At 47.1% G+C, this 17,994-nt stretch overlaps 1 protein-coding gene and 1 long non-coding RNA gene across 2 annotated transcripts in view; one reads left to right on the top strand and one right to left on the bottom strand.

Moving 5' to 3' along the window:
- The first annotated feature begins 614 nt into the window (after nt 1–614).
- NFE2L3 (NFE2 like bZIP transcription factor 3) overlaps nt 615–17,994 on the top strand; it is a 31,147-nt gene continuing 13,767 nt past the window's right edge. The window contains exon 1 of the mRNA XM_060156970.1: nt 615–1,354. Within this exon, the coding sequence (XP_060012953.1) occupies nt 785–1,354 (570 nt within the window). The 5' untranslated portion in view covers nt 615–784. The remainder of the gene's footprint in view (nt 1,355–17,994) is intronic.
- Nucleotides 15,157–17,362, bottom strand: LOC132524213 (uncharacterized). Its single transcript, XR_009541822.1, has 2 exons — nt 15,815–17,362; nt 15,157–15,511 (listed from the first exon to the last, which is right to left on the bottom strand). It is a non-coding gene; the product is annotated as an uncharacterized LOC132524213 (long non-coding RNA).

Below are 17,994 nucleotides of genomic sequence, written 5' to 3'. Positions count from 1 at the left end.
TACATTTAATATTTCCTCTGACTTCACCACATCCCTATTGGACAGGTACTACTATCCCCATTTTACAGATAAGAGAACTGAGGCACAGAGAAGTAACTTATTCAAGGTCACACGACTGGTAGTGGCGCTGGGATGTGAACCCACTGGGCCAGCTCAGTGTTCTCGTGTGGGTGGAAGCCCTTTGCATGCTGCCCAGTGCCTCGACTCCCCCCCTCCTCGCCCCCCCCCGCCCCCAGTCTACACATCCGGTCCATTCCCACCCACCTTTACCGCGGACCCCCTACTCCCACCCCGCGCACTCAGCCACAACCGCCCAGCCCACGGCCACAGGGTTGGGGGCCACTTGGCGCTCAGAACAACTTCTGCTCCCAGAAAGCTTTGCGTTCCCCCCAAATAAAGAGCCTTTGAGCCCGGGAGCCCCGCCCCACGCAGGCCTGGGGCGGCAGTGGGCGTGTCCCCGGCGGCGGCGCCCGTGGCCCGGGGCGGGGTCTGGTTGCAGCGCGCGGCTGCGGGGCAGCGGGGCGGCTAAGCTGGCTAGCTCTGCGCGTAGGTAGCTCCTCCTCCTCCGCCTCTCCCGAGCCGCAGGCACCTGGGCGGCTGCGGTGGAACTGTTTTTGTGCCCGGCTCCGGGGGCCCGCGACGGCCGCTGCACGCCCGGGTCCATTGTTTCTGTCTCTTCCGGGCAGGTGCCGGCGGCGCGCAGGGGCCGCACGTGCCCAAGCGGCGGCCGGCGCGCAGGGATCCGCGGGCGCCGGCAGGGGCGTCCCCGGGCGCGCGGCGGGGGATGAAGTACCTGAAGCCGTGGTGGTCGGACGGCGGCAGCCTCCTGCACCTCACCATCCTGCTTAGCGTGGCGGGGTTTCGCCTGGACCTGGACCTCTACCTGCTGCTCCCGCCGCGGACCCTGCTCGGAGATGAGCTTCTGCTCTCGGGCGGCCCGACGAGCCCTGCCTACGCGCTCAGCCCCTTCCCGGCCTCAGGAGGGTGGAGGCGCGCCGAGCTCCTGCACCCTAAGGGCCGGGAGCGGGACCCCGTGGCGCCGCCGGAGAGCCAGCTGCTCCGGGAGGTGCGCGCGCTGGGGGTCCCCTTCATTCCCTGCACCCGAGTGGACGCGTGGCTGGTGCACAGCGTGGCTGCCGGGGACGCCGACGGGGCCCACGCGCTGCTCGGCGCCGCCGCCGCCTCTTCGGCCGGAGGAGTGGGCGCCGGCGTGAACGGCGTTAGCCAGGCTGCGCCGGGTAGCGGCGGGAATCCCAGAGCGGCTCCGAGTAGCCCCTTGGCCGCCGGGGAGGAGGAGAAGGCTCCCGCGGAACCGACGGCTCAAGTGTCGGACGCCGGCGGACACGCGAGCGAGGTAACAGGAGAGCGGGACGCGAGCGGGGTGCTGGGGGACCTGGCCGGGAGCCCTGGAGGGTAGCGAGGGACCTGGGGGGGCACCCCTGCGTTCTTCCACCCTCCACCCCCGGGGGACTGCGGGTTTGCGGACGACTGTGCGCCTCCCTTTTTTGTGAATCCGAACGAAGCCTCTTAGTGCTGTCGCTGTGGCTCTTAGGCTTTTGGGAATGAAGTGCGTGAAATCATCCGTTAGGTTTTAGAGAACACCTTTCCTGTGTTTGACGGTGATCAAGGGTAGTTCGGGGGCGGGGAGGGGAGACGGTATGCTGGAAATTTTCTGGCCCACTCTCTTCGTTCGGTACCTCGTGTAAGCTGAGGTGTCTTTTTCTGGAACCGAAGGAGGCCTTGGCCCCCGGGAGAATGCACGTTTCTCTTAAGAACCATGCACCCGGCCCAACACGGTGGCCCCCTCTGGATTTTAACCCATTGCAGTTCGTGTTTTGATGCGTCCCTGGATTAAGCAGCTGTGGTGAGTGTCAGCTCCGAGGCTAGCACACAAACGGACCTGCTCGTACCTAACCATCCCCCACACCTAACAATCCTCCAGCCCCCAGAACTCGTGTAACCCCTTTTTAGCATAAAGAAAACAGGTACCCTGACAGTCACCTAGTGACTAACAAGTCCCCTTTGGTTTGTAGGTTCAAACCTTTCAGTGTAACTTTCTTTTAAAACAAAGTTCACTGAGATCTGTTGACTGAAGCATCTGGTGCTACCAATGGCAAGTTGGAGTCTAAAGACGCAGCACAGCAATTTCCACAAAATGGGCTTATCCAAAGTTCCCTCAAAGGGGCCTTTTTCATTCTCTCTTGGCCCAAACCTTAGTGTTAACAATCGGTAGTGATCAACAAGGGTTCCTCGGACGTTGTTTTTTGTGGACTGCAATCCTATGCAAAATGGGAATTGGGGCCAGACTGGTTTGTTTGCTGCTCTTCAGAATTGCCCTGTTTGTGTAGGCAGTTGCCAGACGAGCTTCTCCACCCTCTCCTGGAGGGGTCATTGTGCCGAAGTGCTGGGTGATTCAGTGTTATGCAGATCTGATCCCTTCCTCTTCCTGGGGCCGGAACTAATGGCAAGGGGGTTGGTGAGAGTCTCGGTGGGCTCCTGTCTGTTCAGAACACCAGGAGGGAAAGATTCTTTCAGCTCACTCGTCCAGTCTCTCTCTACCCTGTGGGGTGGTCTCACCTGCATCCCCTGCCCCTGCAGGAGTGGTACGCACTGCACTGCTACCTTTCCCGATCCTGCGACATACATGGATGAAAGCCAGTGCGGGCTGCCGGCCCAGGTGGCACCCTCCCCTTATCACTGCTGAATGCCAGCCGGCCTGCAAAATGTGCAGTGAGGGAGATGAGGCTGTTCGCTCTTCAAGGACTTCCCTCCCCAGCCCAGCCTTTCCTGGTTGATACCTAGTTAGACCAGCAAGCCTGCCTTGGGGGAAGCTCTGAGGACTTAGGCCCAGCCAGACCTTGGATGCCCTGAGCCCAGATTTCCTAGGGGAGAGGGTGAGGTTCACGCTGGGCCATTCTTCTGGCGTTGCCTTCCCCAGCTGGCATGTGTGGCCCTGCTGGCCGTGGTAGCTGCTGGGATGGCCTGATTTTGTTCATTCTGACGATGATCAGCTGTGGAGCACCTTACAGTTTTCACAGCCAATTCACCTTTATCGGTAACACCTTTTACATGCCCTTATGCGGTCCACAGGCCAGGCATCCTTATATCCAATTCGTATTTAAGGAAAATAGAGGCCCGCCGAGGTTGGGGGGCTTGGCTAAACCAACACAGTTAATGAGTGACAGAAGTGGGTCTAGACCCCGAGCTCCCTGGCTCCCGGGCGGGCACATTAAGCATCCACGCTGTACTCAGGTTTTCCGTGCGAGCTTGCAGCTGAAATGGAGCCGTGCGCCCCACTCCTGACCCCAGCACCACTGCTCTCCAATGCTGGATTGACTTTGAAGAGCAGATTGCACCATCCATAATGCCAAAGTTACAACTTGAAACCATGACTCTGGAGAACATGAGCTGAAAAAACAGCCCTGGTTTCTGCAGTCAGCAAAGCTGCATGTTGGGGCGTCACATAATAATCTGCCCTCATTATAGGTTACTTTAATCTCCCCTAGTCTCAGTGTTTCATCTGTTGAGTGGGAAAGTAATGCCTACCCTCGAGGGTGTGCCAGTGAAGTAGGAAAAGCACGTGTGAGGTGCCAGCCCGGTGCCTGGGATGTAATCGTTGTTCTTCTTTTGTTCCCATCCTCAACCCACCCTCCTTAACCTGTCCCCACTCACATTGTTCCCTTTTGTCTTGTTTGTCTATATGTCTGGCTTGGTTGGTTGGTTGTTAGTTAAGGGGGTGGGGTGTGTTGGAGCCAGACTGCCTAGTTTGGGATCCCAGCTCTACCACGCGTTGCTGTGTGACCTCGGGCCATTTCTTAAGCAGTCTGTGCTTCATTCGCACCTGCACAATGGGAATAATAATGGTGCCTACCACAGGGGGTTGTTGTGAGAATTAAACAGTTCATTCCATGCAACAGGCTTAGAACTGCGCCTGTCCCATCTTAAATGCTCAATAAATGTTAACTTCGAAGAGTGAGTGCTGTGCCCCATAGGAACGTCATAGGTTTGTTTTGTTTTAAAATAGATAATTCTGGTGGCTTCCAGTTGAGCTGTAGGAGATTCCAGTTTTATAGTGTAACTTTCCATAATTTTTGTACATGTGCAAAAATATTTTGGAGTAGGGGATTTTCCAAGTATCAAAAGAAGTACTGCTTTGGTGTCACTTCTTAGTGGGGCTAATCATTAGCTGCAAACAGTACGTGGAATTCCCCAGGGTAGACAAGCTTCCCTTCTTAACCACAGCCATTCACTCCCAACCCGTGAAGCGCATGTTCTTCAAAGTCATGCATGGGTTCAACAAAGAAATGAACAGTTGTTGCAGAATCGTGTGTGTGAGCATATATGAAGATGGGGTGACTGCTAAAAGCCAGTATCCGTATTTCAGAGAACTGTTGCCACTTTACAACTGAGGGGGGTTGTGGTCATCTTGATGTGGTTTCATGCCCTGGGACAGACCAGGGACCCTCTGCTGGGAGAGGGCTACAGCAGGACCTCAGATTTACTGTCCTTTGGACTTGGTTTCTTCAGGTCACAGGAAGAATCTGATACAGTCAATATTTGCTTCTAAAAGTAAAGGGAAGGGAAAGAAGATCCTTGATGATAAAGTAAAAGTTGGTTTTTGTTTCAAAATCAAAGATAGTCCCTGATGCCCGGGCAATTGGAGATAGATGAAATATCAAACACTTGCCAGTTTTCAGCTCACAGCCATGGTACAGAGATAGTCTTATATGTAATTACATCCGTTGCAGTACAAGGTTTCACAGTAGACTTTGTTTTACTTACTAAAATATGCAGTGAAGATGCACCTATGGTCGTCGTATTGGAAAGGATGGCATGGGTCACTGCGTTAGTGTCCTAGGGCTGCTGCGACGAAGTACCACAAACGAGGTGGCTTAAACAACAAGAAATATATTGCCTCACGGTTCTGGGGGCAATAAGTTGGAGATAAGGTCTCAGCAGGGTTCCTTCGCTCCTAGCTTCTGGTAGTTTGCTGGCAATCTTTGGCAACCCTTGGTTTCTACTGCATCACCCCAGTCTCTGCCTTCTGCACGTGGCATTGTCCCTGTACGCATGTCTGTAGCCAGATTTCCCTCTTTATAGGACACCAGTCATATAGGATTAGGGGCCCACCCTACTCATCCTAACTAATCACGTCAGCAACGACCCAGTTTCCAAATAAGGTCACATTCTGGGGCACTGAGGGCTGTGACTTCAACATATGAATTTCAAGGGACTCAAGCCAATCTGTTATGCAGTCACCATCTCTCTTTCCTGGCACCTCTTGGGGTGTTCGGCTTGCTTATCAAGTATATACTCCAGTTGTTGAAAACGAAGTCAGCCGTCCTGGAAGCAGCTAGGCTATGCGTAGTGGCATTTGCAGAAGGACTTGGTATAAGTTCATGAGGGAATCGGGGTTTTTTGCTGGCTTGATGTGCCACAACCCCCAGGAACCTTACTCCAGACTTCTTCCCAGTCAGCCCCCTTCACCCGAAGTGGTAGGTTACGGAGAGGTCATCTCTGCGGTGTATGAGTCCCCTCTTTGCTCCCCCTGCTTCTCAGCTCAACTCAGAATCTGCACCGGCGAGCAGACCCCGGCAGGCCGTTCTAGCGGTCAGTGTGCCGGGCCTGGAGTTAGACCAGCTTGGGTAGCTGTAGGTCTCAGCTCACCGCTGACTCGTTATAGGACCCAGAGCGCAGTTGTTGACCTCCCCGTGCCTTGGTTCTCATATCTGTAAAATGGGATGCAGGAGCTGTCGTGAGGGTTAAAAGAGATCACGCAGGTTCAGCAGGGTTGGTACGTGATAAGCCCTCGATAATGTTAGCAGCTGCTGTCAATTCAGCGGGGCCTCTCTAATGCCCTTTCCCAACTTATTCCTCTGCGTTCCGTTGCCACGTGCAGGTTTCCAGAGCACGCCTTGGTCCTTACCATTTTCATCTGGGGAGCTTCCACTAGGTCCCCGTTACCTACCAATTTGATATTTTGTCATTCAAGGCTCCCCGTTTGGCCAGTGTGGCTCCCCGAGCTGAGCTCATCTCCCTCTGATCCTCCACCTGTAGCCTACTTTCCCGCTCTAACTTTCTCCCTTCCTTTCCCCCAGACAGCAGTGCTTTCCTGCCATTTACTTTGTTGCCTTTGCCCAGAATGCCTCCTTTCATTCCTCTCAAGTCTTTTACTGTTAAATTCTGACTTCTCTCCACTATCACCTCATCTACAAGCACTTCCTGTTCTTTCCTTTGAGCCCTATTGCACTTTGTGACATTTCTTCTGTGGGACTTGCATCCTCTACTTTGAACCGCAGTGTCTTGAGTGTGGAAACTGGATCTTTGCTTTTAACCTGCAAATGGCGCCCAGGGGACGGGGTTGGGAGCACAGGCCAGTTCAGCCAGCGTCTGTTGAGCGCCCCTCATCCATCCTCCACGTTGGCTCTGCAGAACTTCCAAGATGCTGTGAGCTTGAATATGTCTTGGGACCTTCACGGCCAGAGTCCCAACCAGAAAGTAGGTCATATCCGAAATCCTGATGCGCCATCTGACCACTTAATGCCAATTGAATGGATGGGGCAGTGGCAAGCAGGCTTGCAGGTTGGCATCATAATTAATCAGGTGGTGAAACTCAGGATTGCCTAAAGTGATATAGCAAGTTAGTGACCTTGCCCAGAATACACAAGTCACTGTTCTTAAGCACTGAGTAAACCATGCCTCCCTCCCACCCACTACAAAACTTAAAACGTAAAAACAAGCTTCTCCCATTTGTGGCAGCCTTTCGATATGAATAATTTATCCTCAAAATCTAGTTAAGGATCTGCATTAATATTCAAATACACTTCTGGAGAGCTGGAGCAGGCTGAGCCTCAGGTGCATAGCTGGGTGGTTTTTGGTTGAGTTGCAGGTGGTGGTTGGCAGAGTATGGGCAGTGGCTAGAAGCAAGGCACGGCACGGCCTTTTGAGACTGGGTGGACCCGGGTTCCCATTGGCATGAGCCAGCGTTCTCTAGAGAACACAGCCAGTATGAGGGTGTGTGTGTGTGTGTGTGTGTGTGTGTGTGTGTGTGTGTGTGTGTGTGTGTGTGTGTGTGTGTGTGTGTGTGTGTGTGTGTGTGTGTGTGTGTGTGTGTGTGTGTGTGTGTGTGTTTAAGAGACTTATTTCAAGGAATTGGCTAGCGTGTTTGTGGAGGCTGGGCACATCCAGACTCTAGGGCAGCTGGAAACCACCAGCAGGAGGTAATGCTGCAGGCTTGAGGCAGAATTTCTTCCTCGGGGAAACCTCACTTTTGCCCTTAAAGGCTTCCTTTCAACTGATTGGATGAAATAAGGCCCACTCAGATTACAGAAGTTAATCTCTTTTACTGAAAGTCACCTGGTTGATTGCAGCTGTTAGCCACATCTACAAAATACCTTCACAGCAACACCTAGGTTAGTGTTCGATTGACTTCTAGGTACGAAAGCCTGGGCACGCTGACACCTAAAACTCGTCGTCACCCCATCCCAGCTCTCTTCCTGGGCAACCTCCATGAGCCGTGGTATCCACATTGTAAAAGGAGAATATTAACCTCTTTCTGGGAGAGTTTGAGGATTAAATAATGCTGTATGTTAAAGGACTAGGACTGTTCCTGGCATGTTAATAAATATTCAACTGATGATTTGCTCTCAGTGCCCCTGAGCTGGGGGTTGAATCCCCAGGAAAGTCCTGTCTTCCAGAGGACATAACGGAAGACTGCTAGGTCATGAAGGAGGCCTTGGCCGTGTTGGAGAGGCAGAAGCCTGAAGGCTCATCTGAAGGAAGAGCTTCTCAGCCTTTCTTTAGAGCTGAGTTTCTCATCCCAGTGACTGTATCAATTACCGGGTTGCTTGTTACAATGTAGATTTCAGGGCCCACCCCCTGACTGGCTGAATCAGAGCCTCTCAGGTGGGGCCTGGGTTGGGTTCTGCAGTTTAGAAGACCTCCAGGTGATACTTGTGCTGCCCAAGCTTGACCTCAGCCACAGTGTTCCTCCCCCAGGGCCTTTGACTACCCGGCAACGTGTGAATGGAGGGGGTGCCTGGCTGAAAACTGCCTTTCTGTGAATTGAAGGCCCAGAAGAGCTCATGGACTGGGCCAGAGTTACCTGCTTCGGCAGCAGGACCTGGGGTAGTGCCCTGGTTTGCTAGCTGTTGTTTTCTTTTATTATTTTTTTAACATCTTTATTGGAGTATAATTGCTTTACAGTGTTGTGTTAGTTTCTGCTGTACAACAAAGTGAATCAGCTATACGTATACGTATATCCCCATATCCCCTCTCTCTTGCGTCTCCCTCCCACCTTCCCTATCCCACCCCTCTAGGTGGTCACAAAGCACTGAGCTTATCTCCCTGTGCCATGCAGCTGCTTCCCACTAGCTATCTATTTTACATTTGGTAGTGCATATATGTCACTACTACTCTCTCACTGCGTCCCAGTTTACCCTTCCCCATCCCCGTGTCCTCAAGTCCATTCTCTGCGTCTGTGTCTTTATTCCTGTCCTGCCCCTAGATTCTTCAGAACCTTTTTTTTTTTTAGATTCCATATATGTGTGTTAGCATATGGTATTTGTTTTTCTCTTTCTGACTTCACTCTGTATGACAGTCTCTAGATTCATCCAGGTCTCTACAAATGACCCAATTTCATTCCTTTTTATGGCTGAGTAATATTCCACTGCATATATGTACCGCATCTTCTTTATCCATTCATCTGTCGATGGGCATTTAGGTTGCTTCCATGACCTGGCTATTGTAAATAGAGCTGCAATGAACATTGTGGTACATGACTCTTTTTGAATTATGGTTTTCTCTGGGTATATGCCCAATAGTGGGATTGCTGGGTCATATGGTAATTCTATTTTTAGTTTTTTAAGGAACCTCCATACTGTTCTCCATAGTGGCTGTATCAGTTTACATTCCCACCAACAGTGCAAGAGGGTTCCCTTTTATCCACACCCTTTCCAGCATTTGTTGTTTGTAGATTTTCTGATGATGCCCATTCTAACTGGTGTGAGGTGATACCTCACTGTAGTTTTGATTTGCATTTCTCTAATAATTAGTGATGTTGAGCAGCTTTTCATGTGCTTCTTGGCCATCTGTATGTCTTCTTTGGAGGAATGTCTATTTCGGTCTTCTGCCCATTTTTGGATTGGGTTGTTTGGTTTTTGAATATTGAGCTGCATGAGCTGTTTATATATTTTGGAGATTAATCCTTTGTCCATTTATTCCTTTGCAAATATTTTCTCCCATCCTGAGGCTTTTCTTTTCGTCTTGTTAATGGTTTCCTTTGCTGTGCAAAAACTTTTAAGTTTCATTAAGTCCCATTTGTTTATTTTGTTTTTATTTCCATTTCTCTAGGAGGTGGGTCAAAAAGGATCTTGCTGTGATTTATGTCACAGAGTGTTCTGCCTATGTTTTCCTCTAAGTTTTATAGTGTCTGGCCTCACATTTAGGTCTTTAATCCATTTTGAGTTTATTTTTGTGTATGGTGTTAGGGAGTGTTCTAATTTCATTCTTTTACATGTAGCTGTCCAGTTCTCCCACCACCACTTACTGAAGAGGCTGTCTTTTCTCCATTGTATACTCTTGCCTCCTTTATCAAAGATAAGGTGACTATATGTGCGTGGGTTTACCTCTGGGCTTTCTATCCTGTTCCATTGATCTATATTTCTCTTTTTGTGCCAGTACCATACTGTCTTGATTACCGTAGCTTTGTAGTATAGCCTGAAGTCAGGGAGCCTGATTCCTCCAGCTCCGTTTTTCTTTTTCAATATAGTTTTGTCTGTTTGGGGTCTTTTGTGTTCCCATACAAATTGTGAAATTTTTTGTTATAGTTCCGTGAAAAATGCCATTCGTAGTTTGATATGGATTGCACTGAATTTGTAGATTGCTTTGGGTAGTATAGTCATTTTCACAATGTTGATTCTTCCAATCCAAGAACATAGTATATCTCTCCATCTGTTTGTATCATCTTTAATTTCTTTCATCAGTTTCTTATAGTTTTATGCATACAGGTCTTTTGTCTCCTTAGGTAGGTTTATTCCTAGGTATTTTGTTCTTTTTGTTGCAGTTGGTAAATGGGAGTGTTTCCTTAATTTCTCTTGCAGATTTTTCATCTTTAGTGTATAGGAATGCAAGAGATTTCTGTGCATTAATTTTGTATCCTGCTACTCTACCAAATTCATTGATTAGCTCTAGTAGTTTTCTGGTAGCTTCTTTAGGATTCTCTATGTATAGTATGTCATCTGCAAACAGTGACAGTTTTACTTCTTCTTTTCCGATTTGGATTCCTTTTACTTCTTTTTCTTCTCTGATTTCTGTGGCTAAAACTTCCAAAGCTATGTTGAATAAGAGTGGTGAGAGTGGGCAACCTTGTCTTGTTCCTGATCTTAGAGGAAATGGTTTCAGTCTTTCACCACTGAGAACGATGTTGGCTGTGGGTTTGTCATATATGGCCTTTATTATGTTGAGGAAAGTTCCCTCTATGCCTACTTTCTGGAGAGTTTTTAATCATAACTGTGTGTTGAATTTTGTCAAAAGCTTCTGCATCTATTGAGATTATCATCAGTTTTTATCCTTCAGTTTGTTAATATGGTGTATCACGTTGATTGATTTGTGTATATTGAAGAATCCTTGCATTCCTGGGATAAATTCCACTTGATCATGGTGTATGATCCTTTTCATGTGCTGTTGGGTTCTGTTTGCTAGTATTTTGTTGAGGATTTCTGCATCTATGTTCATCAGAGATATTGGCCTGTAGTTTTCTTTTTTTGTGACATCTTTGTCTGGTTTTGGTATCAGGGTGATGGTGGCCTCGTAGAATGAGTTTGGGTGTGTTCCTCCCTCTGCTGTATTTTGGAAGAGTTTTAGAAGGACAGGTGTTAGCTCTTCTCTGAATGATAGTATTCGCCTGTGAAGCCATCTGGTCCTGGGCTTTTGTTTGTTGGAAGATTTTTAATCACAGTTTCAATTTCAGTGCTTGTGATTGGTCTGTTGATATTTTCTATTTCTTCCTGGTTCAGTCTCAGAGGTTGTGCTTTTGTAAGAATTTGTCCATTTCTTCCAGGTTGTCCGTTTTATTGGCATACAGCTGCTTGTAGTAATTTCTCATGATCCTTTGTATTTCTGCAGTGTCGGTTGTTACTTTTTTTTCATTTCTAATTCCATTGATTTGAGTCTTCTCCCTTTTTTTCTTGATGAGTCTGGCTGATGGTTTATCCGTTTTGTTTATCTTCTCAAAGAACCAGCGTTTAGTTTTATTGATCTTTGCTGTTGTTTCTTTCATTTCTTTTTCATTTATTTCTGATCTGATCTTTATGATTTCTTTCCTTCAGGTAACTTTGGGGGGTTTTTTGTTCTTCTTTCTCTAATTGCTTTAGGTTTACGGTTAGGTTGTTTATTTGTGATTTTTCTTGTTTCTTGAGGTAGGATTGTATTGCTTTAAACTTCCCTCTTAGAACTGCCATTGCTGCATCCCATAGGTTTTGGGTTGTCATGTTTTCATTGTCATTTGTTTCTAGGTATATTTTGATTTCCTCTTTGATTTCTTCAGTGATCTCTTGGTTATTTAGTAGCGTATTGTTTAGCCTCCATGTGTTTGTATTTTTTTACAGTTTTTTTTCCTGTAATTGATATCTAGTCTCATAGCGTTGTGGTCGGAAAAGATACTTGATACGGTTTCAGTTTTCTTAAGTTTACTAAGGCTTGATTTGTGACCCAAGATATGGTCTATCCTGGAGGATGTTTCATGAGCACTTGAGAAGAAAGTGTATTCTGTTGTTTTTGGATGGCATGTCTTATAAATATCAATAAAGTCCATCTTGTTTAATGTGTCATTTAAAGCTAGTGTTTGCGTATTTATTTTCATTTTGGGCGATCTGTCCATTGGTGAAAATAGGGTGTTAAAGTCCCCTACTATGATTGTGTTACTGTCGATTTCCCCTTTTATGGCTATTAGCATTTGCCTTATGTATTGAGGTGCTCCTATGTTGGGTGCATATATATTTACAATTGTCATATCTTCTTCTTGTATTGATCCCTTGATCATTATGTAGTGTCCTTCTTTGTCTCTTGTAATAGTCTTTGTTTTAAAGTCTATTTTATCTGATATGAGAATTGCAACTCCAGCTTTCTTTTGAGTTCCATTTGCATGGAGTATCTTTTTCCATCCCCTCACTTTCAGTCTGTATGTGTCCCTAGGTCTGAAGTGGGTCTCTTGTAGACAGCATATGTACGGGTCTTGTTTTTGTATCCATTCAGCCATTCTTTTTCTTTTGGTTGGAGCATTTAGTCCATTTACATTTAGGGTAGTTATCGATATGTATGTTCCTATTACATTTTCTTAATTGTTCTGGGTTTGTTATTGTAAGTTTTCCTTCTCTTTTGTTTCCTGCCTAGAGAAGTTCCTTAGCATTTGCTGTAAAGCTGGTTTGTTGGTGCTGAATTCTCTTAACTTTTGCTTATCTGTAAATGTTTTGATTTCTCCGTGCAATCTAAATGAGATCCTTGCTGGATAGAGTAATCTTGGTTGTAGCTTTTTCCCTTTCATCACTTTAGATATGGTCTGCCACTCCCTTCTGGCTTGCAGAGATTCTGCTGAAAAGTCAGCTGTTAACCTTATGGGGATTTCTTGTATGTTATTTGTTGCTTTTGCCTCGCTGATTTCAATGTTTTTTCTTTGTATTTAATTTTTGATGGTTTGATTAATATGTGTCTCAGTGTGTTTCTCTTTGGGTTTATCCTGTATGGTATTCTCTGTGCTTCCTGGACTTGATTGACTATTTCCTCTTCCATGTTAAGGAAGTTTTCAACTATAGTCTCTTCAAATATTTTTTCAGACCCTTTCTTTTTCTCTTCTTCTGGGACCCCTATAATTCGAATGTTGGTGCGTTTAATGTTGTCCCAGAGGTCTCTGAGACCGTCCTCAATTCTTTTCATTCTTTTCTCTTTATTCTGCTCCCTGTCAGTTATTTCCACCATTTTATCTTCCAGCTCACTTATCCATTCTTCTGCCTCAGTTATTCTGTTATTAATTCCTTCTAGAGTATTTTTAATTTCAGTAATTCTGTTGTTCATCACTTTGTTTGCTCTTTAGTTCTTCTAGATCCTTGTTAAATGTTTCTTGTATTTTCTCCATTCTGTTTCCGAGATTTTGTTTGTTTGTTTGTTTGTTTTGCGGTATGCGGGGGCCCCTCACTGTTGTGGCCTCTCCCATTGTGGAGCACAGTCTCCGGATGCACAGGCTCAGCGGCCATGGCTCACGGGCCCAGCCACTCCGCGGCATGTGGGATCTTCCCGGACCAGGGCACGAACCCATGTCCCCTGCATCAGCAGGCGGACTCTCAACCACTGCGCCACCAGGGAAGCCCTGTTTCTGAGATTTTGGATCATCTTTACTATCATTACTCTGAATTCTTTTTCAGGTAGGTTGCCTATTTGTCTTCATTTATTTGGTCTTATAGGGTTTTACCTTGCTGTTTCATCTGTGACAAATGTTTTTGTTATTTATTTATTTATTTTTTTGATGGTGGTGCTGTATTCCTGTCTTACTGGTTGTTTGGCCTGAGACATCCAGCACTGGAGTTGGTAGGCAGTTGGACAGAGCCTGGTCTTGGTGCTGAGATGAGGACCTCCGGGAGGCCTCACTCCGACTGATATTCCCTGGGGTCTGAGGTTCTCTGTTAGTCCAGCGGTTTGGACTCAGAGCTCCCACCACAGGAGCTCGGGCCCGACCTCCGGCCTGGGAACCAAGATCCCTCAAGCGCACAGTCCAGCAGCAGCTCCAGCATCCTCACTCAGTCTCTCACTGCGAGACGCCAGCTGTTGTTTTAAAGTTAAAGCCAGATCTCTTTAGTTCCTTGCTGGGGTTGGGGAACTAGCTTGCCCCCAAAACTAAATATGAATGCAGAACTAACTTGCAAATCAGTGCAGTTTAAAATTAACTCGTGCTGAAGTTCTAGAACAGGTAATGCTAAGGTAAAAATGGAAGAATAGCAGAGAACTTTCTGGGGAGGTAGAAATGTTCTACCTCACAGTTGAGGTGGGAGTTAAATGGGTGCCTGCTTTTGTCAGAATTGTACAGCTAAAGTTTATGCATTTCTGGCCGGTGTAAATCCTGCCTAAAAACTGAAAGAATGATTGAGTGATGGGGACAGGGTGGCAGTATTGGTGATATAAGAATGGCAGGTAATTGTTGCCACTGGGTGTGATGGGCACCTGGAGGGCTTACTGTATTCTGCTTTCTGTTTATTTTCTGTGCTTGAAATTTTCTATTATAAAGAAAATACAAAAACATCATGCATTTTGAAAGCCAGTTGGCCTGTCCTGCCTGCTGGAGTAATCTGGCCTTAAATGAATCATAAGTGAATCTCTGTTGCTCCCCTGCCCCACCCTCTCCCGGTCCCGCAGCCCGCACCAGGGGTGACTTGCAGGAGAAGCAGCTTCTTTTAAAATCAAAGCCTGCAGGTTGGCGTTCATGCCCTTGTGTCCTAGGTGTTGAGGCTCCTGTTTAGAAACTGGTTATTTTCATACCCAGCTTCTCCTGGTGGGCAGTCCCATTGCATGGCTGTTTCGGCCACGTGGAGGACGCCTGCCAGTTTTCTAGCTGCCTCCCTGTCTTCTCCAGGGAACTTCAGAAGTGAGTTTAGTCTATATCACATGTTATGGTGGAAAGTTTCCAGCACATATAATAAGGGGAGAGAATGGAGATTGGATAATGGAGTCCCGTCCCTGTCACCAGCTTAACAGTCTTAGCTCATCTGTCACTCCCCCGGCCCTCCCCCCATTATTTTGAAACAAGTCCCAGACATCATTTCTTGTGATTCTTGTACCAGCTCTTTGCAGGCACTTAGCCAAGAGAAGAGGAAAGCCTGGTTTTGTTCCTCTCTCACTCTTCCCACAACCTTCATCAACTCCCAAAATCTTTTACAAATATTTTAGTGTATATCCCTAAAATATAAGGACTCTTCTAAACATCACCACAATGCCATTACCACATCTAAAAAAGACAACAAAAAATTGTTATCACCAAATATCCAGTCGGTATTTAACCCCAATTATCTCATGATACGTTTTTTCTCAATTGGTTTGTTGGACTCGCAATCCAAGTAAGATCAGCGCCTTGCACTGTTGCTAGCTGTTCTGCCTGATAAGGTGCTATTCAGACAGAGAGGAACTTGCTTTATTTGGGCGGCATGAGCTCTTCCCACCTCTGCTGTTCTCAACTGTGTGAAGCAAGTGGGAGCCAGCATGGGTGGTTGTGCAGTCGGCATCCCCGCCAAAGGCACGCTTCACCCCAGTGGCTCAAATGAAGAGTCTTCAGTGAATGACTCCTCACAGGAACGGACCGGGATGTTGGGACACCCGGTGACTACCGGAGCCCGGCATACGGGGAGGGATGCCCGGGCTTCTCCCCCCTCTCCCCAGCCCCCTCCAGTGTCCTGCTGCAGCCTCCCATTGGTGAAACTTGCTGGGAGCCCCGGAGTTTGCAGGGGTCAGCTTCTGGGGTACACGCGGGGACCTGGAGGGGCAAACAAGAATCAGTACAGTGTCCAAGCACTGGCTATCAAGTAAAAACACCTGCAGCCAAACCCTGGTCCTGTCACTTACTAGCTCTGTGACTTAAAGCAAGTTGCTTAACCTCTCTGTACCTCAGTTTCCTCCTTTGTAAGAGGACATAACAACAGTACCTACTTTAGCAACTTAAGTGAGATCATGTATGTGTTGCCTGGCCCACAGTGAGTGCTCAGTAAGTGTGAGCTCTAATTATTATAAACTGCTGCTAGATACCACCTGGGCCAAACAGGTCACAGTCTCTCTTTACCTGGCTCCTTGCTTCTCTCTAGACCTGATGACTCCAGCTTGCCTCCAGCCTAGAGATGGGCCTGAGAATTCTTTGGCCTTCACCCCTGTCCCTCTGATGTCATCCTTCTCATAGGCCCCGCACTGTTGTTTGTCTTTGAAGGTTCATCCAGCCCTGAAGGTCACAGCAGGTCTCAGTCCTTCCTACCCCAGATGACTAAATGAAAGGCCCAGCTAAGCCAGCTGGGACTGTTCACGAAGAGTGTTTTCAGGGTCAAATTCTCCATCATACTATTCAGGTCCCAATACAGTAGAGTAAGTACAGACTCAGAAATCATGTTGTCAGTTATCAGGAGCTTCAGAGACTTAGCAAAGACAGCAGAAAAGCCCAGCTTTGCTTCTTTCTTCACCTTCCCACTACCTTCATTGTCTCAGAAAACCTTCATGCCGGGCTCAGCTCTGCTCCCTGTGTTGGTGGCAAAGGTGAGTTCACAGCTGCAGGACAGGTGTCAGAAGTTTACAGCCCTGGTTACCAGGGGGGAAGGGTGGGGGGAGGCATAGTTAGGGAGTTTGGGATTGACATGTGCACCCTGCTATATTTTAAATAGATGACCAACGAGGACCTACTGTATAGCACAGGGAGCTCTGCTTAATATTCTGTAGTAACCTAAGTGGGAAAAGAATTTGAAAAAGAATAGATACATGTATATGTATAACTGAATCACTCTGCTGTACACCTGAAATGAACACAACATTGTTAATCAACTATAATATATTGGGTTGGCCAAAAAGTTCGTTTGGTTAATGAATATGTTCGATAAAGTTCTTGGTGAAAATGAAGTGTGTTTTATTTTTACCTAAAACCAAATGAACTTTTTGGCCAACCCAATAAAATAAAAAAAATTTAAAGCTGTTTACAGCCCAGTAGGAAAGAAGAGACCCAAATAATTGTCATTTTACGTACAGTAGAAGAAATGTCATAGGAGAAACCCTAGAAGCCATGGGATTTTAGAGACAGAAGAACCCAGTTTTAGCTAAGGGGCCCAAACTGAGAAGGTTCTGTATCCATGCAGAGGATGGGGTGGGTCAGCTCCCAACAGCCAGGGCTGTGGTGGGCAGGGCCTGCCTTACCAGCAGCTGCCAGTTCAGTACAAGTCCCTGGGTGTTTAGTTGTGATGAAGCACCCCAGCTCACAAGTTTATGATGGCTTCCTGTGGTGAGCGTGGAAACTTTCTTCTTCTCCTTTTTTTTTTAATTGAGTCCCAGCCCCACGAGAGTAAAAATCACCTACCTACACACAAATTAAAAAGTAACCTAATAATGGGTTTAGCTAACCCATTCTTTAAGGGCATGGGCCATAAAGCTCCAGTATATACCACAGTGCTAATAAAACACATGCACCGTCTATTTCAGCTCCACGTCACTGAGTTGAGGAAGACAGGAAAAGAAGAGAGCAAAGAGGTAGTAATTACTGGCTACTAAGGGCTGGACTCACTTTCTCTTGGGGTTTTGATTGAGTTGTCACCAGTTAGTCATTAATTGCAACTCTTCAGAATCAAAAAGCAGTAGAAAGGAGTAGTGATTAATGTCTATACAGCATCTTAAAATGTATAAAATGCTTTTTCTCAACGAATTCCTTAAAATGTGAATTAGAAATATTACCCTTTCACATCACAGACAAGGAAACTGAGGGTCAGAATGGCCCAAGGTCACATAGCTGGGCCTCTTTTACTCAGCCTGTTTTGGACCTGAGCCTTCCTAGCCGCAAGGCTTTCGTGGGGCCTTGCAGACTGTGCAAATTATACTATAAGTGCAATAGGCCGTTTTCACTTTCTAAATAGAAATATTATAATGTTGGACCCTCCACCCCTCCCTGCCTTGAGATCCTGGTGTCTGCACCCCTCTCCCCCCTGCAGATTACTGACTGTCACAAATTGGGTTCTCTGGGAAGGGGACTCTGAGCCCAAGTTTAGTGGGCAGGATGTTTCTAAGGGAATACCTTTGGGATTTACAGCTGTGGAAGGAAGTATAAGAAAGCACATTGGACAGAGGCAGAAGTGAAGCTGCGGAGCAGGCTGACAAAGCCAGGAGCTCTGGGGCTAAAGTGGCATATCACAGTTATCCCGTGATGGGCCGAGGTGGCCAGGCCTTTGGGCCCTCCCTGCTCAGTCCTTGGATGTGGGTGCCTTGGGAAGTGTGTGG

Source organism: Lagenorhynchus albirostris, chromosome 8 (genome assembly GCF_949774975.1).
Source record: "Lagenorhynchus albirostris chromosome 8, mLagAlb1.1, whole genome shotgun sequence".
In the NCBI taxonomy this organism is placed as follows: Eukaryota; Metazoa; Chordata; class Mammalia; order Artiodactyla; family Delphinidae; genus Lagenorhynchus; species Lagenorhynchus albirostris.
Note: the sequence above shows the minus strand (reverse complement) of the source record. Positions and strands in the feature narration are given on the sequence as shown.